This window comes from Tuber melanosporum (genome assembly GCF_000151645.1).
Source record: "Tuber melanosporum whole genome shotgun sequence assembly, scaffold_49, strain Mel28".
NCBI classification, from domain to species: Eukaryota; Fungi; Ascomycota; class Pezizomycetes; order Pezizales; family Tuberaceae; genus Tuber; species Tuber melanosporum.
In genome coordinates, this window is record NW_003299094.1 from 651,051 (window position 1) to 675,591 (window position 24,541).

Here is a 24,541-nt window from a genome sequence, read left to right on the forward strand (position 1 = left end):
AGAATACTATAGCTTAGTTTGAGGAAAACAACATACATGTTATGGAATGGCTACCCAATTCCCCTGATCTCAATCCTATTGATGTAATGTTCTTAAGTCCTTGTTAATATATAGCGATGGGCAATGTTACCTTTCTTCAATATAGATATCTATATATATATATCTTCTTCTTCTTCTTCTTCAATAGTTCTTAGGCTCTTTGGCCTATGTTATCAATACTTGCTTGTGTAATAGCTATCGTTATATCTTATAGAGATATGGCTCTTAGACTCATGAGAAATATAAAGAATAAAGAGCGTAAAGATGTTTTATTAGCATAAAGTAATAAGTAAGAAAATCACTTAGAATAAAGCATGAAAAGCCTATTCCCCTTGGCCATTCTGGCCTCCTTATATAGTGCTCTTCCACCAACCCTAACTCTGACGACTCATAACTATGAGCCTTATAAAAAGCCTTATAACAAGTCATATGCATGTAACCCATAACTCAGAATCGAGTCATATGTGAAATATAACAAATCATAATATAAACAAGTCATATGACTCGAACAAGTCATATGACTCGAACGAGTCATATGCACAAGACTCATATAACAGGTATGGGTACTTGGTTATTGGTTTTGTTTAATGTTTTGTTTTAAGTATCCCTTTGATACTTGGTTTGTTTTAAGTATTATTTGATACTTGGTTTTATTTTATGTTTTGTTTTAAGTATCATTTTGATACTTGGTTTTGTTTTATGTTTTGTTTTAAGTATCGCTTTGATACTTGGTTTATTTTAAGTATCGTTTGATACTTGGTTTTGTTTTATGTTTTATTTTAAGTATTGTTTTGATACTTAATTTATTTTACCAAAGTGGATCACTTGATATCTTTGATTAGTTTCATTCATCCTAGACATGAACAGATTTGTGTATTTAAAGACCACCTGATTCCACGATAGAAATGGCAGACTTTGATAGACAGTATTTCAATACATTTGGTTGAACGGTTACTTCTTTGTTTTCTTAGTACACCTGCAAAGCCTCCTTTAGTTCTCAGCTCTTGCCTCCTCTCTGGAAGAGCAGGCCACCTGCTAATCATCGTATCTATTACCGGTAAATTGATTAGCACCTTGAAAACACGTTACAACCCATGACTCATAATTGAGTTATGTGCAAAACATAATAAATCATAACATAAACAAGTCATTTAACTTAAACGAGTCATATGCACGAGACCCATAACTCACAATCGAGTTATGTGCGAAACATAACAAATCATAACATAAACAAGTCATATGACTCAAACAAGTCATATGCGTAAGACCCATAACTCATAATCGAGTCATGTGCAAAATCCTGTTACAACTGAGACAATTGAGCACTGTTGGAAGAGGGTAAAGGAAAAGCTACACTAGTGTTTTCCTGACATTCGTAAGGTTAAGGGTGGTCCAGAAACTGTTAGAAGACATTTAGCAGAAGCTCTTAATGAGGTTTGGACTCATGATATAGAGGGGGATTTTTTGGAAAGGCTGTGGGAGTCTATGCCTAGGAGAGTGGCTGCTGTTTTAGATGCAAAGGGATGGTACACAAAGTATTGATTTTTTTATTCTATAACTTCACATGAGAATTTTCTTGTATCTATTGAATCTCTAACTAAATTTTCACCTCATTCTGGGTAGTTGTGGTTGCCTAGGTAGTAAATTTATAGTGGTGGTGGAGTTGGGGTTGCATTGCCGGACGAAACGATTTGACCTGGTACTTTATATATAAGCTTTTCCACGGACGGATGGATGGGGGGGAATGGCTTCACTTCAATGTGAGGTTCGTGAGGGAAACCCATTTTCTCTTTCTTTCCAAACCGGGGACCCAGCTGGTGTACAAATTCGGGTTGGGTCTTTCTTTCCTTCTCCTTAAGATGTAACTTACGAGCTGCGAATCTCGATACGAGTTTACTATGATAAGACCGGTAATACTTGTACCTGTACAGTACCGGTACTGTGCTCGGGTGATCGGGGAAAAGAAAGGGGAAAAAGTAGGAGACTCCTCACTCGTTCAGTGGATAAGGTGGTTGGGACTCCCCAACATGCTTGAGGGCTCCGATCCAAGGAGAGCGCATAAATCTTCCAGTCAACATGCAATCATCGTGTAGCAAGCCTTATTCTAATGAGCAGGCGAAGCTTAAGGTTACATCCGGGATATCTTTTGGACAGTGCTCGTACTGATACATAGCGAGTACGAGTACTGGCACTGTGGACTATCCGAAACCGAACGTACTGTACGTCCCCTTAGGCTGCTCGAGCACAAGTGCCGCAGTTGATGGGGGAGCCGGGGGAGGGGGGGGTTGTGTGTGGAAGGCGCCGAGTCTTTCTTTGTTTTTATGGCGCTCTGTGGGGATGCGATCTTGTGCTGTGCACATGTGCCAGCACCAGTGCTCGAGTACAGAAACTTGAGCATTTTGCATAGCTATGTTACGTGACTGAGTTTGTGGTCGAGTGCGGAATCACACATCACTTGGGAGGGTGGAGCATGTGATATTACCTGTGCAGCAGCGGCTGGGTGCGGTGGTAGATAACCGAGGCCAAGGGTGGTCTTGGATGCTGTCCTAGGGTACCGGTACTTTAGTAGACAGTCAGAAAGACTGGGCTGTCCCCGTGCGGAATGTTGGTTGAATTGTGGGGTTAGAGGTTCAAATAGCTATGTTGGAGTACCCCCCCCAATGGTGAAGACATGGAGATCCATAAATGGGCCTTTCCGCACCCGTGGATCCCCACGATAATGCCATGTTCCTGAGCTCCCTTGTATGATACCCACCTTTTGGTTAATCTTAGTCTCAGTCTACGGCGGATTAGTCCAACCGTGTAATGTCGGTGGGTACCGGTATCCCGCAGTTACTAGTCTAACCCAGAGTCCATGTGCTCTCCAAAACCAAAAAAGCCCGTCCCCGATATTTGCCTATGCACAAACCGCCCCACCACACCTTACTTATGAGAATCACTTTCACGAGTACCGGTACTTCCAATCACCTCTCAACACTACTCGTACTAGGCACAGGTTCCTAGGGACAACCAATTCACGAGCGATAAGCTACAACATAACTCTGCTACCATCGAGACTACCAGAGGAGAGAGATTGCCGCGCCGCCATTGCTGGCCACGCCTTCGACAGACTCCTGGTCTTGGCGAGTATATTACGGGTACAAGTACTGAACTCGAGTACTGTACTGTACGTGGCAGGTTCCATGGATGGCGGAATAACCAACTCGATAACCAGACCAACGAACGGACCGGGGCGGCCGACCCGACTTGTCATAATTAACTTATCCGCACCTTTGATACCGGCATGCCTTGTTGTGTTACAATGTGATGCATAATACTGGTAAGCGAGGCTGATTGAAAGGATGGGGAAAATATCTTGGGGAGGCTTCAGATCCTTCTTGCTCGCGTGAGGCTGGGCGGGCCATGAAGGGTTTGGTTGGAGTTGGGATGGTTTATTAGTTGGTAGGGCATCTGGGGGTAACGGTGTGTTGGTATAAGTATGTATGATACGAGTATCATAGAAGTGCTCCTGTGCTGTCTTCTTCTGACCTGTGTGTATCCGCCTGTCTGACCAGCCCCGCGTGCAGTGTCATATCGTGCATCAGAGCATTTTATTTTAGGGTGACGATAAGGATAAAGTTAAGGTGTTGCACCCTAGTCTACCGGTGCGGTAGTCTACCGATGACATGATCAACAGCGTAACCGGCACCCCCGTCACGCTCCGTTGCCTCACCTCACCTCACCCATCAGCGATATTTTTATTTTATTTTCTCTCTCACTCTCCCTCCCTCATCGACGTGCTCCGTGGCATGATATGACATGCTTTCCCAAATCCACTTGACTCCCGCATCTCGCCCTCTCCTACTCCCTGACGAGACATTGTTATTCGTGCAGAACGCGGTCGGGCTTTACGAAGGGTGTGTTCCCTTTTCCCCCCCCCCCCTTCAGCCCCACCATCAAACCACCCCGCACTGACAATCCTTTTGGAATAGGAAATATAAAATCCCGAATTATCAGAATGGTAGTGCGTACTTGACGTCGCATCGGGCTTGCTATGTTGATAATGAGGATCCGAGAAAGTTCTCGGCGGCGGTGGAACTTAAAGATGTTGATCGGGTGGAGTACTACGTTCGTGCCCTTCAGCCCGTACCCATTCAACGCTGGAAGCTGAGGAAATGGTTTCTGTGATGCGCAGACCGGGTTCTTGAAATCTTCGCCCAAGATCACACTGCTTCTTAAGCCCCCCATTGCCACCACCAACGTCGCTGCTGCGAGCAACTTTACGTCCTCGCCGGGGAATAGGTCTGCAGTGTCGACGCCCAAGCCCGCTACCCCGCTCATCAGACCGACGTCCCCGTTGCCGGCTTCGACGGGAGTTTGGATATGCCCTATATGTTCGTTCTCGAACCCCATCCCGTCGAACTACATCCCGCAGGTGACTCCCGCAGCGTCCATCCCCCCTTGTCTAGCCTGCGGGATCAGGCCATCCCCGGAGGTACTGGAGAGCTCGTCGCAGCAGCCGCCACCGAGGTCACCGACGCCCTTGTCGTCACTGTCGCCGCTGCATCCCGCCGGGAGCGAGCTGACCCCGAGCCCGGCTACTGCCGCTACTACGACCGCCCTAGGCGACAGCGACGAAGCCACGTTTGCCTGTCCGAGATGCACGTTCTTGAATCACCGCTGGCTGCGTTCCTGCGAGATCTGCGGTGAGCGCTTGATAAGCCCAGACATCCCCGCTGAACAGCTGCTAGAAATCACGCGCGGGGAGTCGCCCGCTCCAACCTCGATATCCTTCAAGGGTGGGCTGGTCGGGGAGAGCGTAGAAGTGGTGAAATTCTCGTTCCGCGCCGGCGGGGATAGAGTCTTCCACGAGCGGCTCAAGAATGCCCTGATACAGCGGAAGTGGCTGCTGCAGAATGCCCCGCCGGTGCCCACGCCTGGACAGAACGGCAATGGCGGGACATCGAACGGTGGGGGGGCTTCTGGCACGACTAATGTTAATGGCGACGCGGTTGGTGAGAGAGTAGTAGGCATTGCGGGGCTCGAGCGTGCGGGTCTAAACGTGCGCAGGAAGAACGAAGCCGCTATCGGCGGAGCCTTCGAGGACCTAGAGGCGCTCATGGGCCGGGCTAAAGAAATGGTGGCCCTAGCAGAAGAGTTTTCCACACGCCTAAGCTCAACCCCAACATTCGCCAACAATGAGGCTAAAGCCGCGCTGCGCAACTCCACCCAAGCCCTCGGCATCGTGACAAAGGACATGCTAACCTCCGCCGCTGGCAGTGGCAACAGCGGCGGCGATAAAGCCTCAGACCTTTACCTCTCCGAACTCGCCCGCCAAGTAGCAGAATTCCTCGCTGATGATGCGCGCGGCATACTCAAGCGTGAGGGCGGGGTAATCACGCTTGTCGACCTATGGGCTATATACAATCGTGCCCGCGGCATAGAACTCATCTCGCCCAGTGACCTGGAGAAGGCCGCCGGCCTGTTCGAGAAGCTGAAGCTCCCTGTGCGCGTTCGCAGGTTCCGGAGCGGGTTACTCGTCGTGCAGGAGAGTAGGAGCTCCGACGCCGAGACGGTAAAGAGGATCATGGAGTGGATTGCTGGGCCCAGGTGGGGTTGGGGTGTGACGGCAGCCCAGGCCGCGGAGAAGTTTGGATGGAGTATTGGCGTAGCGGCGGAGGAATTAGAGATGGCGGAGGAGAGGGGTGCGCTTTGTCGTGAGGTTGGGGTCGAGGGGGTGAGGTTTTGGAGGAATTGGTTTGTTGAGGGGAGGGGGGGATTGTGATGTGGGGATTATACCCTGGCGTTACCTGTCGTTTGGTGGTGATATGGCGCTGGGGTCGGGTTTGCTCCTTTGTATTATAGTAAAGTAATAGATGTGTGGACGAGGTAGCGTATTAGACATTAAATTAGCCCGTGTTTAAGATACATAAACAAATACCCAAAGCACTGAAGGGCCCCTAACAACCTAGGCTGCCAAGGTCACTATAGGAAAAATCCCATCATTATTTTCATGCGAATATCAAAAGCCGTCGACAAATCGAGCCAGAGAGCCAAAGAACCCACTACCCGACGCAAAAGCCGACCGTTCCTTCCACATGAAGCCACGCCGAACCATAAATACTCACACCAGGCCACAATATCATAACCAAAATCGAGCAACAACATATCACCTTACACACGCCTCAATTCCCCCAAACCACCAGAAAAATCCATTCTACTCGAAGGATCTCCAGATCATGTCCAAGAGCACGGCACACCGCCGCCCCAGGAGCGCATACCCCACACGAGTGGGTGGGTGTAGTGTGGTCCTGTTTATGGAAATTATCCAATCGTGCGCCTCTGTCGGCTAGATCGTGGAACGGACAGGGGAAGGAAAGGATGGGGGGTATCGATGGGGAAGGGGAGTTTTACGCACCGCATTTCACTGCAGATATCATACCGGTTTAGCTCTATAACATGTAGCACAGCTTGAGTGATTACCGGATCTTCACCACTCCTTACGGTGAGCACAGCCGTCTCTGGCCGGGGCTCGGGCAGTGCCTACGGTATCAGTATCATCAAATCGACCGCGGGTTTTGAGCGCTCCTCTATTATCGTACCCTACTAGCTCCACTCAAGCACCATATCACGATCCCCAAGTTAGCTCGCCTTTCCCCAACAGGGTCAACACCCAGAATACCAGTGCTGCCAGCCCTGTACCCTAGTCAGCTACGCGGGCCTCAGAAGTCCCGAATATCACGCATTCGATATCACACCCCGCAGAGCCCCTCCCTTAATTCTCCGAGTGCTCCCTGATGGCACACCTATCTGCCCCCCTACCATACAAGAGATATCCCTAACGGTGTGACATACACAAGAGAACTCCCCACGAGATCTCCACATTTCCCGGACGCGCGCGTTACCGGCAGCGCTCGGAAGCGGTCACTGGCTGGACTGCAGATATGATAGTATACTCACTATCTTCCGAGTGATTGAGCATGACTGTTCTCGTTTCTAGATAGGACCACTGCGAGTTTCCGGGACGTGTAGGTAAGTATTCACATAGATTGAAGGGAACGCTGGCGGTGTGCATCTGTAGTCTCTCTTCTCTGCTCTGCTTCTGCTCCCGCGTGGCCGTGCTGTCTTCACCACCATTGCTTAACTCAACTCAAACCTTGGGAGTTGAAAGACCGCTCGTTGTTAGGCGCGGAACTTGGTGCGGATGAGGAGATGAACACTTACATATCCCCGCACGGATAGAATGAAGAACGCTTGCGTGAGGAACCGTAGGGGAAAGTACGAGCCTCCGGTTACTGGGGTACGGATGCAAGGCCAACTACAAACGGAGCAGATTGCTCTCAACTCCTCCGACCGAGATCTCAAACCCGTTACTGTATGTGCTGTCCTCCCACAAAAAAAAAATGTCACGCCCCGCATGGACCACTTAATTAGGTCGCTGCCCGATGCCCAAGGCCTAACATGGTTTGTTGCCCACTTGCCGGGAGTGGATTCACCCCCCCCCCCCGAGAGAATGTGGCAATCCTAGAAAGTCAGGAAAAAAGGGAAATCTAGGTGTATGTATCATATCTTGATCTTCAGAATTCGCAAAAGTGCTGTCCTAACTCGGGAGGGGTTGCCTCTATGACTATACTTCCACAAAAAAAAAAGACCCCCCCCCCCGAACCGCCGGAAAAGGGTTTGAGAGTAATAGGACAACCAGACTATCAAGATGGCAAAAAATGGTTCATCAGGGTTTATTTGTTTTTTGCTTTTTTAATGCCTACTACATCCACGACCATGTTGGGAGCTGATCTCCCGACCTCCCCGCTGGTATCGTTCATGACGGGTCCTTCAACCACTAGACATTTCAGGCCCGATCGATAATGCCATTCTTTTTCCGAAATTCCAGTGTCGTGATAAATTATCAGTCTCTTCTCACTCACACCTCCCCCATTCAGCAATAAAAGGTCTCTCAGATTCGCATCGAACGAAACAAAAAAAAAGATGGTGCAAGTACCAACCGAGACTATCGGTATCCCACCCAGCCTTACTATGATGATACAACTACACCCGGCGAAAGTGTAAAGTTAGAATCTCCCAAACATCTGAAAAATACCGATCAAGTTAGTCATTAACGTGAAACCAGTCAGTATTCGGGAAGGTCGTTGTATCCATCGACTAGTCTGATGGCGGAGTTGTCGGATACACGGAGTAATTACTCGAAAACACGCTATTATACAAAAAAACTGGTGGTTTTGCCTCTCCCCACCGAGTTCCTTCAAAGCGGACTGGATGGCTTCGCCTGCTGCCTAAAAAGTATACTGTCAGGGAAATGGATTGACGGCTCACGGCAATATCAGCACTGCCAAGTTGACGTTGTCACTTCTCCAGTTGAATGGGGGGGGGGTGATTCTCCCCATGTTCGGCGGAAGACTTTCACCATCCGTGGCGATATGTATCATAGCTAGAAGAAAGTTATATCGTAGGGCTCATTACTGCACCGTACAGCTTTTTAGAGAATATGTAAGGGGTATACTGTACTGTACGAGCACTGTACTATGTAGATCAGGTATGATAATAATATTATTATGATAATTATAATGTCTCACTCTCAACTCTAGCGCCCTACGGTGGGTGGGTAAGTGCCCTACTACGCACTAATTTATATTCGACCCAGTATGATACCAGTACAGTTATGGTACTTGGATCCAATACGCGAAAAGGACTCTGATATGATACCAAAATAATGTAAACCTTTCGTCACATTTCTCTCCCCGAAGAATACAACACGTTCCCCGCCAAATCAGAAACACAGCACACGAGACGAATCCCGTTACGAACGTCCATGTCAGAAATCAATCTTACTCCTCTCCCCTACTTGAACTAAATCACTGCTTCCGGTATACAGGAATATCGCTTTATTCTTGCATGGGGGTATCCAGTTGGAGGGGCGCTATTATTACTACCGCAATTTTTTTTTTTCACTTCTGGACCTTCTCCCTTATACGCAGCCGTTACTCGCTCAACTATTTTTCCTCTTTCCGTTGTTGGAAATTGCACCGAGTGCGCAGTGATGACGCAGGGTGGTTGGTTTATTGTGGGTATATATCTATCCGCCTATGCCAGGAAAATTTAATGGACTTGACAAAGTGAAGACGATGAGCAAAGAGGAGTAGGAAATTAGGAAATTTGGAGCGGAGGGATAAGAACAGATCAAGCCCTCCTGTAAAGAAACAGCCTTGTGCGAAGTACAGAAGATAAATAATCAAATAATCAAAATGACAAAGAATGAAAAAGGATGAAAATCCTCCCTATTGTGTTAAGAAATAGTGCAGATTGCCGGTGGCCCAAAAAAAAAAAAAGAAAGAAAAAACTCCTAGAAAACCGAAATAAAAACAAATGACCCAGCCAGTATGTAACAGGAAATTCTTATTTTTGGTTGCCCTGTGTTTTCCGAGCTCGACAAAGTGATGAATGAAAAGAGGTGGGGGGGGAAGATAAATTAGAAAGAGATAGGAGAGTAAGGAAGCGGATATCATCAACCAAGCAAGAGATTAGCAACCACAATAGCGAAAAACACCCCAACAAGGGCTTTCCCGGAAGGCTTCGACGAAGAGGCATCATTGCCGTAATCCACGGTCGCACATTCACGACAAATCTCCTCCTTGCACACTTTCTCGACAGGATCGAAGCCACCCATATTCGCCTTTTCCATGAAGGATTTTGTCTCCCTGCATCCGACGCCTGGCACCAATCTCCGATCAGCCCTCAGATTTCTGGCAAAAGGAGGAAGAAAAGAAAGAGAACTTACCGCAACAACAAGGCATCCCCCTACCCATATACTCAGCCTTCCATCCAACATCACAAACCGGAATCGTGAAAGCGCCCTCTCCTGCGGCACCCTTTGCGAACCATTGCTGGTTAGATGGGAGTGCTGCTGAGACCTGTAACCTCGACGTCATGTTTTCGGGGGTGTAGTCCAAGCCACCGGCCAGATACGCATCCACGCTAGACTGGACTATGTCTCGGGACGTGATGTTGTACTGGGGTTGCCTGAGTTTTTCGACTGCGATGAGGTCTTTGAGGTTGCCCGCGTCATCGAGACTGTGTTAGGTAGGCTTGGTCAGTTTAAGGGGAAAAAACGTGATAGAAGAGAAGTGGGAGGGGGATAGTACCGGTAGAGACTACACACACGAGTTCCATTGCCGGCTCTATATTGTGATTCTAAGGGGGATATCACACTATCTGGGTCTGTGCTGTTTGCACAGAGGACGAAGGTTTTGGTGTGTTTTCTGTTATGGGTGTTAGTGGCTGTGAGATTTGGATCGAAGAGGTTGTTCGCACCTGATTTCGAGGTTTACAAACCAAGCCACTAGCCGTTTCTTGAAGAACTTTTCCAGGTCTGACTTTGTCCATTCATCCTGAAGGACAAATCGCCCACCGCGGAGGTAGACACTGCTCCATGTTAGACGTTTAGGACTAGATCACAACGGAAAGGTGAAGAACGAACAAAATATCACCCCCAGACCTATCCTTACCCCCCCTAAATATCAACATAGACCACTTTCCCAAGATCTCCCTCGCAGTCTCACAATAATCCGCCACAAACTTCCCCAACTCGCTCAATAACTTCATCCGCGAAATACTAGCCCTCAGTCAGCGCCTATCACCCACACCAGAAGTAAAACAGGAACAAAATTGAATGCAACTGACATTGGCTTGATTGAGGGATCAAGACCAACCTCCGTGAACGCAGCCCCAGCAAACGCAGCTCCAGCAGTGGAAACTCCACTGATGAACGCAGTATTCATTATCCCTCTCGCAGCAAATCCAAACGGAACGAATCCAGCAGCAGTGGAGACTACCGCCGCGAGCCAGGGTGCTGACTTTTCGAGTTCTGTACGGGTGTCTTTCCAGGGAAAGAAGTTTTGTGCCACGTCTTCGCGTAGAGATTCAAAGCCCAGTTGGCCATCTCCTATCCCTGCCTTTTGCGGGGGTTAGCACGATAAGTATCCTAATTTAACGACTCGGGTGAGGAGTTGGAAGGTGAACGAACGTACATGGAGAAGTCTCATGAAACGATTTAGGTTCGAGATTGCAACTCGGACAAAGTATGTCCATTTCGGGGCGTTTGCAGTTTGGAATACTAAACCAGGAATTAGAACTAAAAAACGAACGGATGGACGAGAGAATCAGTGTGTAAGACAAACCTTTGCAGCTCGGGTTTATGCACTGGTCCTCGGTATCCACTCCACAGGCAAGATTATGTGCAGAGTCTCCAAAGGCCTTCCCAAACTCGGCGACAAAGTTCTTACTGCTCCTATCCGGAATCGACTCCCACCACTCCTTAAGCTTTCTATCGACCTCCTCCCTCATCCATGCATCCACAGTCGGTATCCACGATGGGTCCTGACAATCAACCTCTGCCAGCTGTGGAATTCCCAATTCAGTGGTCGTTTTCTTTGGTAGAGGCGGTACTGTCGTAGTAACCTCTTCCATGATGGTAGTTGAGGCCGGAAAAATCGAAGCTGGCCCAGTTGAAGCGCCCCATTCCCCCTGAGGAAGGGCCAGGCAAAACGGGACCAGCAGCGGGAGGAGGAACAAACAAATCATGACTACCGGTAGTGTTTCGTCTCAAGACCCGGTTGTTGTTTTCTCCCTCTTTCCCTCTCTCTCGAGTTTCTTGAAGGTATTGAATGTGCTGAAGTATTGGAAGCCTTGGAATGCCAAAGGTTCTGAAAGCCTCGAAAGGAAGGAAAGAAGAAAAGGCAGTAGGAGTCCTCCTTATAAAGTAAGACATACTCATTCGTCACACCAAACCATACGTGGGAAATTGCACCAAACGTTGTCTGATGGGGGGGAGCCGTGGCATCAAAAAATTCCTAAGTCAACCATACTGCGTGGGGCTATGGGTGGGTAAGTTAATCCGCAGAAAGTCAGGTCCTGCACTGGTTTTCGCACAAAAGAGTCCACGGGTTGACCAGCTGAGACAAAACGAGCCGTCGGGCCAGTGAAAACTCTTTGTGGCGCATTTTGTGGTAACGGGTCACGAATCAGTCAGGCCCAAGGGTTTCTCTAAGGCACTCGAACGGTCTAGAGAACCTACTGGTATCTGGCTGATGGCTCACAGTTATTTGCTAGTAGGCAGTGCTTGAGAATGTCGCGAAAAACGACAAGTGTAGGCGGATGTTTAGAAACTCATCGGTAGGTTAGACCCGGTCTTTCGTTCCTCCCGGAGGATCCCCCACAATAGTTTCCAAAACACTTAATTCCTACTGGCTCATTCTAAGGAGGAGAGCGCTTGTTTGCGTTCACCTGTTCTCGTTTCCATAAGAATACCTCTTGAGCAAGCCGAGCCGCCCTGCAGAGAATAAGGGGCGAGTGACCCCTAGTGATCCCAATTTCATAATCGGCCAATTACTGATCATATACCCCATTCCCCTCCCCTGTTGGCCGCACGAAAAGCCTTTCGTTATCGCCAACTCGATCTGAAAGGTTGACTACAAACCAACAGGCCGCAGCGACAAAGAAGTGTGGAGAACGCGATGGGCCAGCCTTGATCCCCCGCTTTCTCGAGTCGCCCAAAGAGGATTTCCGCTATCCCTTTGAGCAGTACTGTACTCGAGTACCGGTATGAGACAGTAAGATTCATTGCCGGGCGGTCCAACTTAAGCCACAAATGGAACGAATTTAGCTTTGCGATTCGCTAAAAATTGAAAAGTTCCAAATGTACCAGGTCGGTTAGTAAGAGAAAAGGCACGTTTCGCTGCCAACATTTCTTCAATAGTTATTAGTTTCTTTTTTGGTCCGGGTAGTACCGAATCCAATGTCTCACACCGCCCAAGGGAGGCATTTCCAACTAACATCCTGGATGTCGTTTGCAGCTGTCAAGGATCAAAAGAAAAAGCCTGGCGAGCCCCTGACGTGCGAAAGGGCCCGCGATGCCGCCAACTGCACCGGACCCTACTCGTACTCAAGTGCAGTCTTTAGTGACCCCCCATCGTGTCCACGACGAAACTGGGCTGGTGGCGAATAGGGGTACTCGAGTACTGTACGAGTACTAGTGCGTTATTCGGTGGGCAAAAAGGGATATGCCCAAAGCAGAGCAATAAAAATTACCGGTACTCGAGTACAGTACTTGTTAGCGATCCCTTTTCGTCACCACCCCAGTTTCACCATGGGGATAATAAGGTTGAGACTGTGCTCAAGTACCGGTACTGGTGTACTGTACTGGTATGGTGCCGTACCTTTTTGTACAGTACCAGTACAAAAATCGGATTAGAGTTGAAGCCAGCCGAGCCAACAAGAGGGCAATACGCCTCCCAAATCGCCACACTTTAAACAAATAGCTAAAGACAATTGAGCAGATCCCCTAGTTTCTCTAAGAGTGAATTCGGCTTTCACGAAAAGATATTATGGTATTGTATCTGTACCATACCCGTACTTGCAGTCGAGTACTGGTGCCAAGCTACAGTAAACCCTCCGCTGGCGGGGTAAGACGAAAATGGGGCGTGAAGAACAGGAATCAACAAGGTTTCCTATTTACCCTCCTTTGACGATTTCCCCTTTTGTCCACCAAATGCCCCTGCTCGCCACCCGGCCACTCGTTGAAGAGCACAGTACCGTACCGTACTAGTACAGTACGAGTACTTGAGCACCGGTGTCTATTTTAGAGTCGCTCGGCTAGTTCCAGACCAGAGAGCCTGAACCCTGCCCAAAGACCGGGATTAAAGAAACACTGCATGGCCGAACTAACCGTGCCCAGTGGTTCACCGTCAAGGGTCCGTCCCTTGAAAGTTTCCTCGGTCGCACTACATAGGGGGAATCCTACTTTTAGAACCAGTGGCAGCTTGATACCCCTTATATTTGCTATCGATAGTTGTGCGGATTCGGAGTTTGGTATTAACCTCGGGAGAAAGCAGCGGAGCTCGCCGACCCGGAATAGAGAGAAAAAAATCCTTAATTTACCGTACCAGTACACTTCTGACAGGCACACGAACTGCGCTCCTGGAAGTGCGAAGGGAGCCTAAAGTGCAGCATTTCAGCGCTCGTGGGACGATCCCAGCCGGGTCAGAGGAATCGTTCGAGGAATTGCATCGGGGGTTAAGGGTGAGTGAGGCGAACCCACTCAGACTGGCTTCTGAGTCTATCGGTCAATATCGCGAAGTTGATATGGCTAGGGCGCAGTGCAGTGGCAATTGTGCGATCGATACTGTAGGTACCATATATTGGTCACGTGAATCTGATAAGAGGAAGATTTGATGAAAAGTTCGTCCCAACTTGCTCTGATGGAACACGTGACAAATATACCTATTCGCCGCACCCATGGAAAGCCCACCTAACCTTTCCCCACTCTCACAGAACGCGCTAGTCGTTGGCTTCGATAGAGAGCATCGGCCGGGGCAACCTGCTATCACGCTAGCCAGCTCCGCCCATTCACATCCATGAGACCAAGCAAGCGAGTGATATCGTGTGAATAATGTGTTGAGTGGACCTTCAGGCAGGGATTGTAAAGGAGAAAAGATTTAACTCGTTGACTGAGAGTCCATATTTCTCACACAGACACCGTTACAACTCCTCTGCTCGAGTACAAGTGCTCGTACCCTCAGCCGAAGTGAGACATACCCTGATGCGGGGGAGACAAGGCTGCGATTCGCTTGGACATATTGCGGCGAATGTGGTTCGTACTCATAAGAGTACTTTCTCTTTGAAGTACAGTAAGCCAACAGGCGTTTCGCATATCGGCCACTCTACTCGAGCACGCACCATCCGCGTAGAGTGCACTCCGAAAGCGAGGGACAGCTGTCGTTTTAGGGAATGTGGAGGGGTGTGTTGTTGATCCGTACACCACTACCGGTAGAGGATTCATGCCATCATATCTTGATACTGTCGTCCTGTTCCATTCTATTCGAGGTGCCTAACATCGAGGCCTGAAATGCCTCAATCGCCAAAATTGGGGGGGATGCAAGGCGAATACCGGATTCCAAGAAAGTTAACGTAGCGCCTGTCGGTATTATGTGGTGTTCATCCTTTGGGAGTCGTGTTCGGTACCGATTAATGCCACATAATTCACGGGCGGTGTGCTTGCGATCCATAGAGATATATATGCGTGTTGATTTGCCGCTGGCATCCCAACACCTATATGGTACTCGCGGACTGGAGACGGCAACAATAGGTAAGGAGTTGCTCCGTAGCGGAGCCGGAAAAAGTCTGCGCTGGAGTTGGCCGGTTAAATTGGAGAGCATCATCTTCCTTCACTTGTCAAAAAAAAAACATGGAACCTGGAAAGTTGAACAAGGGTGTGCGCAGTCCGGCTCAAGTGCTCTAGAGTTCTGGGGGCAGTGAGATTTCTTGATTCCTCAACCGCCCCCAGCAATTGGCTCATGGTACCAATGACCTAAAGTTCCCCCGCCCCCCTATCTAGTTGAAATCCTACGGTACGGTATTTGTACGAGTGATACTGGACAGTGGAGGGTATTTTGTGTCACAGATGTTTTATTGCAGGTCACAGGGCTTAACGTAGGCTTAGATGTGGTGACTGTCGTCTGTAGTTAATGTCTTGCATGCTATCATACTCGAGTATGATACGAGCACCGGTATTTTGTGTCTGGCGATGGTCCCCCCCTTTTTTTGGCCACAAACCAACCCCTCCTACCATCCATCGATCCATTACCGTACTCCTACCACCACAAACAACATGCGACGGAAGGCCAGATACTCGTACAACCCAACACAAGACTGTCTCCTGGTTGCACATCTTTTGTGGCAGGAAAGTTACTTGTACAAGTAGAACTATTGTCCTTGTGGCATCCCCCCCCGAGGATGATTTAGTATCCTGGAAATTTCGAAGCTCTCCCTCCTTGTCCTCTTTGTTTCTCTCTACGTCTTTTTGTTCCTTAGGTTCCTATCCCCCCTTTTTTCTTACTTGCAGTGGGGTTTGGACTGGGTTTGCCTTGTAGGGCTATCAGCGGTGGTTTGCTTTTCTACTGTGCGACAGAGGACTAATTGGAGCTGTCGTACCAACCCCCTCCTAACCGCCTCAGAATGGTCTAGTGAGGCACAGCACCCGGGTTGAGGGTAAGAGACGGGGGTGCGATATTGGCAGCTGTGGCGGGAGGAGCAGAGTCTGTACCGCCTCTTTCCACCTTGAAAAAACAAAAGGTGACCCTTCGCCTAGTTACACCCACCAAACCTCGGCCAGTACTGGTACGAGTGCAAACTGGGACCGCCTTACCTGTGCTCACTCCCCAGGTGCCCGCTGCATATTGTCATAGGGGACAAGAAGCTTGGTAGAATTAGCCCAACCTGTCGCTGAGACTTTGGTCACCCTCGCTACAGGAGCAGATCAGCACAACAGGATGGCCACATCCAACGATCCTCGCTGGTAAAAAAAATATCATAGCCTATTAGATTCCCGGCAAAGGCGAGTGAGTACTGTCTGACTGGACCGGAATTAACACATATTGGGTCGGGGATAGCTAATTTGATCAGTGGATACGGTACGGTATTATTTATATCTAGAACGTTAAGGCAAAAGACCGCGAATGTCTGAATGTCTACGCGGGTCAAAGGGAGTCCATGCAAGCCTCCGACAGCGTGCAACCCAAACCCAATAGCCAACCATCACCTCGGCTCCCCAACTCCCGTCGATGACCCAATACCGTAGATCAACCTTACCTTGATCTGGCTTTCTACTCCATCCATTTATTTGCGCAGCCCCCCTCTCCAGAAAAAATACTCCACATCAAATCAGATATGTCCTCTATAAAAAATAAACTTCACGGCATCATCGCCGACGTGCGGGAAGCGAAGGTCGCAGCGCAAAGTCACAACGTAGGATCCTATCATGCTCCCCCCGCTAGTAATATGCACAGCGAGCAGCACTTCCCTCCGCCTCCACCGAGGAGCTTGCCCCACGGGTGGACCGCAAGGTTCGATGAGAAGGAGGGGAAGTTCGCCTATTGTATGGGAGTCGACGGGGTTGAGCAGTGGGAATTTCGTACGTACCGTATCCGCCTACCAAGGCTTATCCAGGTGGAAAATTCTGACGTGCAGAGTTGGACGTAGCGGCGGAGGCCAAGGTTGGGGAAGCGGGGGGTGGGAGCGGGGCCCCGATATGCTCCACGGTCGCTGTGCCGGGGACCGCGGCCGCTGGGATTGTTGGAACCGAGGCTGGCACCGGTCTGACCGCTGAATAGAAGGGGAAGGGAAAAGAAGTTGAGGCTGAGAGAGTCTATTGATCGTGGTGCCGGTAGCCCAATAGGTGCTGCTTATGGCATAATTTCTTATGTTTTTTTGCTATTTCTTTTGGTGGTGCGAATTACTACTAGTACATTCCAACATACCATTCCGAACCTGGTCGAATAATGAATCTCAATTATAATACGATCTTACAAGTAATGCAGCGCATTAAAGGCGATCTGTGCAGCTGCACGCCAAAAGTGTTGGGCACGCGGTACCCGCCTGCCCGATATTGTACCGCAATGGAAATTGTAGTAGCCATTATAGGAAAAACCTCCCCAAAGCACCATTTGTCCAGCAGCCATATGCATAGACATCTATCATAGGTGTTGTCAAACTTATAGGTGAATCAGGATCATATATCCAGACTTGATATCTTGTGCAGATCTAAAACCGGTCCGGTGGCCTACGGTACTAGTAACGTATCATAACTTTTGCACAATTGCCCTACTGCCTCACCAAAGTTTATATGATACAGCAAACCGGATACCCCCCGCCCCGCCACGCCCCGCCGCGTCCATTCATTTATTCATTCGTCTGTAATAGCCATCCATCCACTACTTCTTCTTCCCGCCCTTGATATCCTCCTCATCAGCATTATACCTGAGAACGTCCATCAAACTACCCGCCGCGGCATCCTTCCCGACAGCGTCCGACTCAAGTTCCTTCTCGATCTCCAGAGCATCTTGCATGTCGAATCCATGACCATACTTGTTTCTGAATGCCTTCAGCTTCCCCGCCTCGTCCTCCTCGAGCCCCATTACCGCTGCGTCGCTCTCGTTCCACAGAGGGTGGTTTCTCGTGTCTTTTGTGGTACGGAAGACGCCGCGGGGGGAGGTGGTCATCTGTTTGAACGAGCTACCGTCCGTCAGGATTATGAGTTGGTCGAATTGGTGAGGACGTTTGGGCCGGCGGAGGAGGGTCGCATTGCGTGTAGCTGTTCGTGGCAGTAGCTTTGAGGCGTTCGGAGGCGTGGGAATGCGGAGTAGGGGTTTCAATGAAATTGAGGACATGGTTGTGGCGGTAGGGTGGGTGATTCGGTGGGGATGAGCAGAAAAGGGGTGTGTGACGGGGCGAGCTTAATTTTTCTACTCGTATAGTGTGGCGGTAGTATGATATGTGGCTAGTAGGTCACGTGGGTAATAAATATCATACCACCCTTTCTCTTTAATGCACAACTCAACACCTTTTATCGTAGATAGGCGTTGCTTTTGGGTATCTAGATATACTAATCAAAACTCGAACAAGACATGAGACGATACACCCGACAACTCAATTTCTTCCTCCTAGCGACTATTAGATTAATTATTTGCCCCGCTTATACCTTGAGCCAAAGGTTGAGCACTCCTTTAGCATATTCTACAATTTCATCTCCGCCAAGTTTACTGTCACCATAGATACGGTCAACAAAGGAAATAGGTACCTCAGCAACTGAGTAACCAAGACCTCGGGCCCTAACCATCATTTCCTGTAGCCATAATTGTCAGCAACAGAACCACACCATACAGTGTAGAAGCCATACCATCTGGAAGGTATATCCCTTGCTCTCCGTCTGCGAGATGACTGTTTCTAAGACTTTCCTCTTGTAAAGTCGGAAGCTTCCAGTCAAGTCACTGACATTGGGCCTCAACACAACAGACGCAAGCAAGTTCGCTCCACGAGAAACGAGCTTTCTCTTGAAATCCCATCCATAAACTCCACCGTTGCCCGCATAACGGGTTCCGGTAACAATATCATAATCTTTCGTCTTTTGAAGTGCAATGAAATCGGCGATGAATTTAGGCTACAGTACATGTTAGCTTCCATTAAACTTTACCACGGTTATGTGATCTTACATGGTGGGAAAAGTCAGCGTCCATGATGATTACGAAGTTGCCAGTTGCGAACTGAAGTCCATGGACGTATGCAGTTCCGAGACCCAGCTTTCCCGCGCGCGGTTTGAGGACAATGCGATCAGCTCCATAAACGGAGATCAGTTGCTTTGCAACCTCCTGGGTGCCATCTGGAGAAGCATCGTCGACGATAACAAGCTCCCAGTCTAGCTTGCTATTGTTCGCGTATTGTTAGAGAAACTGCCGGTCAAGGCTTGAATTACAGGTAACAAACTGTTCGGTAAAGGTCTTCTCCAGAAGCCAAGTAACAACAGGCAGGTTCTTGCGCTCGTTGTAGGTAGGGAGAATGATGGTGTACTTGTCCTTGCGAGACTTTGTCGATTGACGGGGCGCCATTGTTTCGGGGTGTTTTTCTTCTGAAAAGAACAAGAAAAAGTGTCTAACGTTTGGAATTTGTAGGAACCAAAGAATACAATACGCAAAGGAGTGTCGGGGAGTTGGAGTTGGGTATTATGGCTGCTGGCTTGGGTGAAAGGAGCAGGGAGAAACAGGAGACGTGTGTAGTTCAGCCCTCCTGAGTCTTCCGTTATGATACTGTGTTACTGAAATTCAGTAGTGAATACAATGTCCGGGTAACATCTCTCGAGTAGAAAGTGGAACCTAGGCCGCCGCAACGGATGTCTCATCGAGGAAGGAAACATTCACCTTGTTACAACACTTCCCCCGGCTTTCTCTACTACACCATCCTTTCTGTTCAAAAACACTTAACCACATCCACTCGTTAGCCCGATCAGCCGAATCGCTATGGTCACTGCTGTGGCAGTTCCCCCGGCAGCCAGTGGCGCTTCTACGAAGCCAAAACAAAAGTTGAGCAAGAACCAGCTACGACGCGAGAAGAAAAAGCTGAGGAAGCAACAAAAGGCTTCACGAGGAGGGAGTGCGGTCACCGATTCCGAGACTGAATCTGTGAGTTTACTCTTAGCCATTCGAAAGGTGGCCCATAGAGAGAAAAGGAACATCGCTGACTAGTGTTCGATGCGATGATAGGAATCGGAGAGAGCTCCATCGAAGCAACTTTCGCTGGTTCCTGAGAGTACGCCCGAGTTCAACATTGGTGATTTAGAAATAGACGAAGATGATCCTAACTACGCCGAGTATAAAAGAATCCTTGAGCGGTTTAATGTTGATGACGTGAGTACCCTTTAACTATCATTATCCCACTCAAGTCACAGCTAAGGTGGGATCGCGTCGTAGGATCAAGCAAAGGAAGAAGCAAAGGGTGAAGTAATATACAACGACTACGACAACGTCCCCGATGAAGATGATGAAAAGGAGGAGGAAGAACAGAAGTTGAGCAAGAAAGCACGAAAAGCTAGGGACAAGCTTAGTGTAGCGGAGCTTAAGGTGTGTTGACAGCCCCCCACCCACCGCTTGTGTCTCTTCGAGATGGAAAGACCGCATAGACTTCTTAAATACCTCAAGTCGCAAGCCTAGAGTACGTACGTAAGGAAATATTATTTCCCACTATTTGCACGCATGCGACTATCGTATTTTAGACTGGTTCGGCTGTCGGGGCACACGGCGTGCTTGAGTGTCTATGGGGTGTATATTCTGTTTCGTTTTTATTTTATTCTTTGTATTTGCTAACACCATAGTTTTGATATAGGCACTCGTGAAGCGTCCAGAGACTGTTGAATGGACCGATACCTCAGCCCAAGACCCACGTCTACTTGTTCATCTAAAGTCTTACAGAAATTGTGTCCCCGTTCCGAATCATTGGTCACTCAAACGCGAATATCTCTCGTCCAAGCGCGGTATGGAGAAACCCCCCTTCGAACTCCCAAAATTTATCAAGGATACTGGAATCATGGAGATGCGCGATTCCGCAAAAGAGAAGGAGGACGCCCAGTCTTTGAAATCAAAGATGAGAGAGCGAGTCCAGCCAAAAATGGGCAAGCTTGATATAGATTATCAGAAGCTACATGACGCTTTCTTTAGATTCCAAACGAAGCCTCAATTGACCATGTATGGAGAGGTCTACTATGAAGGGAAAGAATACGAAACAAACTTGAAAGATAGGAGGCCAGGAGAACTGAGTGAGGAGCTGAAGGAAGCGTTGAACATTCCTCCAGGTGCTCCACCACCATGGCTTATCAATATGCAGCGGTTCGGCCCACCTCCCAGTTACCCAAGTCTCAAGATTCCTGGATTAAATGCTCCTATCCCGCCAGGAGCCCAGTGGGGATTTCATCCCGGTGGATATGGAAAACCTCCTACCGACGAATATAACAGACCCCTTTATGGTGATGTTTTTGGTGTTTTGCAATCTCAGGCGCCGGCGCAAACCGGTGAACCAATAGAGAAGACTCTATGGGGTGAGCTCGTACACGAAGAGGAAGATGAAGACGAGAGTGATGAGGATGAGGATGAGGACGAGGATCAAGAAGGTGATGATGATATCACCGAAGGCCTTACCACACCTAGTGGGATGGACACCCCCTCAGGAATGGTTTCGAGTGTTCCTAGCGAATTTGAGCCTGTTGATGGTGGGTTTGAGCTCAGGAAGCGGAGAGATGGAACAGAGACAGAGGAGGATTCCATTCAGAGGAATCTATACACTGTGCTGCCCGAACAGAGTATCCGTGCTAAGGGTTTCTTTGGAGGAGAGCGTGCTTACGACATTGGTAAAACTGGAAACTATACCAATTTGCCGGTACTTGGTCAAGAAGATCGAAAGGTATTTGTTTATATTCCTTCCTTAAGTATACCAGCTTCTAACCTAACTTACAGAGGAAGAAGCCCGGCGATATAGAGGTTGCCCTTGATCCTTCTGCACTGGAATTAGATGGCCTATCGAGTGAGGCGGTCAAAAAGCAGTACGAAGCCGCACAGGAGGCTCAGAGAAGAGAACGACAAGGCTTCCAAGAAGACTTGAGTGACATGATTGCGGCGGAGAGCCGGAAGAGACAAAAGCGTGAGGAGGAAAATGCGAAGAAAAAGAAGGATAAGTACAGATTTTAAAAGGCGCAACCCGACGGACGGGTGGGGTTCTTCCCTCTCTTTATTCTCGCATCCTTTTTTCCTTTTCTTCCTTTCTTCTGTAGTTATACCGGGTTCCGAAGTGGCAGCATAATTTAATATAGCCTAGCAGACTATTTCCACCTCTGCCCTATTTCTCTATAGTGCTGTACTTGCATGGGAGCAAGGGCCCCGGTTCTCGAGGGCGCGCTCGGGGTGCCTTCTGGGGTAGTCTAAAAGTAGAAATGCAACCGCCCAAATACAGTGTGATGACATTCATTAAAGTTGGTCGTGATCCTTGTCTACGATCAATCACTATCGTAATCGTATGGTCGCTCAGTATGCTTACCATACAAGCCACGCATATCCGCCACGAAGAGCCGAACGAAACGAGCCTCTGCCCTATGAAGAAAATTGACGGTACCCTCCACCCCCACCAACCCCGCAATCCCCCCAAAAAAACTTTTATGTCATCATAGGGCATTGTTCTATCCAAATTTTCATTCCGAGATAAATTTTATAGAGTGAGCTGCAAAGCGATATACATGTAACAACTGTGGTTATAGTGTTAAGACTTTGAGGAATCTTATTCCACAGGCACTAGAATCTGTTTCTGAAGGACAAATTTGGAGATATGCACAGAAGGTGGAGAGAATCATGGATACCTATCGAACTGGAGTCGAGTATGGTTCAAAAGACTTTCTCACTGCTGTAAAGCATCTGTACAAAAGTAACAGGTGTGTTTCTAAGATAGTTGAACTTGGTTAATTAAAAATAATACCAATGTACAATATAGTAATAATATATATCTTGGATTTTATCTTACATGAGGTTCACAATGTAAGTAATTCTTAAAATTATACCCTAATGCTGGGTTTTATGACAGTCACAGTGATGTCCTGGCAGAAGAAAAACTATGATACTTAGCCACGTAACACTCCTTCAGCCTTCTGTACATTTTGGATGGCACGCACCATACGGGAGAACACAGCTTCACCCATCTCCCCCCCTTTCCCACCACACCACCAACAGCAACAGCAAATCAAAATGCCCTCCACCCAAACCTACGAATCCCGCTCCCAAACGCACCCTACAGCAGCGGGACGCAAACTCCTACAAATAATGGCGCAAAAGCGCACAAACCTCTGCCTGTCGGTTGACCACACAGACCCGGAAAAGATCCTCGCACTGGTACGCCAACTCGGTCCCAAAATCTGCCTGCTGAAAACCCACATCGACATAATCGCCTTCCCCCCGACCACCGCCGCCTCTTCAATAAAATCCTTTACGACGAAGCTGCAGGAGCTATCCCGTGAGCACGCATTTATGATCTTTGAGGATCGCAAATTCGCCGACATCGGCAGCACGGTGCAGCACCAGTACCGCGGCGGCGTCTACGAGATCGCGAGTTGGGCCGATATAACCAACGCCCACGCGGTGCCCGGTCCGGGAATCATACGAGGGCTGAAGGAGGTCGCGGACGGGATCGGACAGCCACGTGGGCTGCTGCTGCTAGCCGAGATGAGCTCCAAAGGGAATCTGGGCGGCGGAGAGTACCAGCAGAGGACGCTGGCCATGGCTAGGGATAGGGAGTGGAGGGGGTTTGTCATGGGGTTTATTGCTATGAAGGAGGTTGGTGGGGGGGAGGAGGGGGAGGATTTTATCGTCATGACCCCCGGCGTTGGATTGCAGGTTGGGGGGGATGGGCTTGGACAGCAATATAGGACTCCAGAAGAGGTTGTCGGCAGGGATGGGTGCGATGTGGTTATCGTTGGGAGGGGGATTGTCGGCGCTGATGATCCAGTGGCCATTGCCGAGGTTTATAGGGAGAGGTCGTGGAGGGCTTATGAGGGGAGGGTTAAGAAGGGGCAATAGGCAGGAAGGCTGCTTGGATGTTTTTCTTCTTTTACTTCCCCCCCCTGTGAAAGCTCCTGGGGGCTAGAGAGAGATTCGCCATTACATCGTCCCACAGGTTCTTCCAATCGAGTGATTATTTGTGATGATGCTTATTCCCGCGGCCTCATTAACATCGTGAGGAAGCCGGGTCAGCTTTACTTATCATACATCATACTGTACCATCTATCGCACCTCTTCGTGGAACTCAAGTGCGCAAGGGGAAGAAGGAGAGGGAAAGTATGAACAAATTCTTGCAAAAATGAAAATGTCGAAGGAAAAACAGCCCTATGAAGCCTCTATCCTCACAAATTTCACCCTTTGTTGAAAATGGCAGTTAAATACCCGTAGATTGAAAATGCGGTGGTGTGTGTACCTCTCATATGAGGATGCGTAAGCAGTGAAAGGTTTTCACCTCTATGTTTCCTTTCTTTTCTCTTTCTCTGAAGTCAATCATCTCCACTCCTTACTTCCTGTACGAAACTCTCCTCGCTTCTCTTCTCTCTATTGTCTACACATACAATACAAGGTTCTCTCATCCTCATCAGGGCTATCTC

General features: G+C 48.7%; 6 protein-coding genes; 4 read left to right on the plus strand and 2 right to left on the minus strand.

The window, feature by feature from the left end:
* The first annotated feature begins 3,761 nt into the window (after positions 1-3,761).
* On the plus strand, positions 3,762-5,927 carry GSTUM_00008667001 (uncharacterized protein). XM_002840191.2 has 3 exons: positions 3,762-3,935; positions 4,011-4,146; positions 4,214-5,927. Exons 1-3 carry the CDS (start codon positions 3,838-3,840, stop codon positions 5,801-5,803), a joined length of 1,824 nt encoding a protein of 607 aa, XP_002840237.1. The 5' UTR covers positions 3,762-3,837; the 3' UTR covers positions 5,804-5,927.
* Positions 5,928-16,731: 10,804 nt separating this feature from the next.
* GSTUM_00008668001 (uncharacterized protein) lies at positions 16,732-17,321 on the plus strand. XM_002840192.2 has 2 exons: positions 16,732-16,999; positions 17,058-17,321. Exons 1-2 carry the CDS (start codon positions 16,756-16,758, stop codon positions 17,192-17,194), a joined length of 381 nt encoding a protein of 126 aa, XP_002840238.1. The 5' UTR covers positions 16,732-16,755; the 3' UTR covers positions 17,195-17,321.
* A 267-nt stretch (positions 17,322-17,588) lies between these two features.
* On the minus strand, positions 17,589-18,274 carry GSTUM_00008669001 (uncharacterized protein). XM_002840193.2 has 1 exon: positions 17,589-18,274. Exon 1 carries the CDS (start codon positions 18,252-18,254, stop codon positions 17,799-17,801), a length of 456 nt encoding a protein of 151 aa, XP_002840239.1. The 5' UTR covers positions 18,255-18,274; the 3' UTR covers positions 17,589-17,798.
* A 218-nt stretch (positions 18,275-18,492) lies between these two features.
* Positions 18,493-19,616, minus strand: GSTUM_00008671001 (uncharacterized protein). XM_002840194.2 has 4 exons: positions 19,348-19,616; positions 19,077-19,287; positions 18,764-19,024; positions 18,493-18,709 (listed from the first exon to the last, which is right to left on the minus strand). The coding sequence occupies exons 1-4, from the start codon at positions 19,467-19,469 to the stop codon at positions 18,560-18,562; spliced, it is 744 nt and encodes a 247-aa protein (XP_002840240.1). The 5' UTR covers positions 19,470-19,616; the 3' UTR covers positions 18,493-18,559.
* A 151-nt stretch (positions 19,617-19,767) lies between these two features.
* GSTUM_00008672001 (uncharacterized protein) lies at positions 19,768-22,238 on the plus strand. XM_002840195.2 has 6 exons: positions 19,768-20,039; positions 20,121-20,264; positions 20,328-20,477; positions 20,740-21,448; positions 21,542-21,810; positions 21,864-22,238. Exons 1-6 carry the CDS (start codon positions 19,878-19,880, stop codon positions 22,092-22,094), a joined length of 1,665 nt encoding a protein of 554 aa, XP_002840241.1. The 5' UTR covers positions 19,768-19,877; the 3' UTR covers positions 22,095-22,238.
* A 900-nt stretch (positions 22,239-23,138) lies between these two features.
* GSTUM_00008673001 (uncharacterized protein) lies at positions 23,139-24,525 on the plus strand (the record flags this gene model as incomplete). XM_002840196.2 has 1 exon in its annotated part: positions 23,139-24,525. The coding sequence occupies one exon, from the start codon at positions 23,139-23,141 to the stop codon at positions 23,964-23,966; it is 828 nt and encodes a 275-aa protein (XP_002840242.1). The 3' UTR covers positions 23,967-24,525.
* Positions 24,526-24,541: the final 16 nt, after the last annotated feature.

Bases quoted from the DNA above. Each gene is read 5' to 3' on its own strand.
- GSTUM_00008668001 (XM_002840192.2), top strand. From the start codon at position 16,756: ATGTCCTCTATAAAAAATAAACTTCACGGCATCATCGCCGACGTGCGG. The intron at 17,000-17,057 runs GTACGTACCGTA...TGACGTGCAGAG, and splicing joins GGTTGAGCAGTGGGAATTTC to TTGGACGTAGCGGCGGAGGC.
- GSTUM_00008667001 (XM_002840191.2), top strand. From the start codon at position 3,838: ATGCTTTCCCAAATCCACTTGACTCCCGCATCTCGCCCTCTCCTACTC. The intron at 3,936-4,010 runs GTGTGTTCCCTT...CTTTTGGAATAG, and splicing joins GCGGTCGGGCTTTACGAAGG to GAAATATAAAATCCCGAATT. The intron at 4,147-4,213 runs GTTCGTGCCCTT...TGTGATGCGCAG, and splicing joins TTGATCGGGTGGAGTACTAC to ACCGGGTTCTTGAAATCTTC.
- GSTUM_00008671001 (XM_002840194.2), bottom strand. From the start codon at position 19,469: ATGGCGCCCCGTCAATCGACAAAGTCTCGCAAGGACAAGTACACCATC. The intron at 19,288-19,347 runs GTTTGTTACCTG...CGCGAACAATAG, and splicing joins GAGAAGACCTTTACCGAACA to CAAGCTAGACTGGGAGCTTG. The intron at 18,710-18,763 runs GTATGGCTTCTA...TTATGGCTACAG, and splicing joins AGGGATATACCTTCCAGATG to GAAATGATGGTTAGGGCCCG.
- GSTUM_00008669001 (XM_002840193.2), bottom strand. From the start codon at position 18,254: ATGTCCTCAATTTCATTGAAACCCCTACTCCGCATTCCCACGCCTCCG.
- GSTUM_00008672001 (XM_002840195.2), top strand. From the start codon at position 19,878: ATGGTCACTGCTGTGGCAGTTCCCCCGGCAGCCAGTGGCGCTTCTACG. The intron at 20,265-20,327 runs GTGAGTACCCTT...ATCGCGTCGTAG, and splicing joins AGCGGTTTAATGTTGATGAC to GATCAAGCAAAGGAAGAAGC. The intron at 21,811-21,863 runs GTATTTGTTTAT...CCTAACTTACAG, and splicing joins TTGGTCAAGAAGATCGAAAG to AGGAAGAAGCCCGGCGATAT.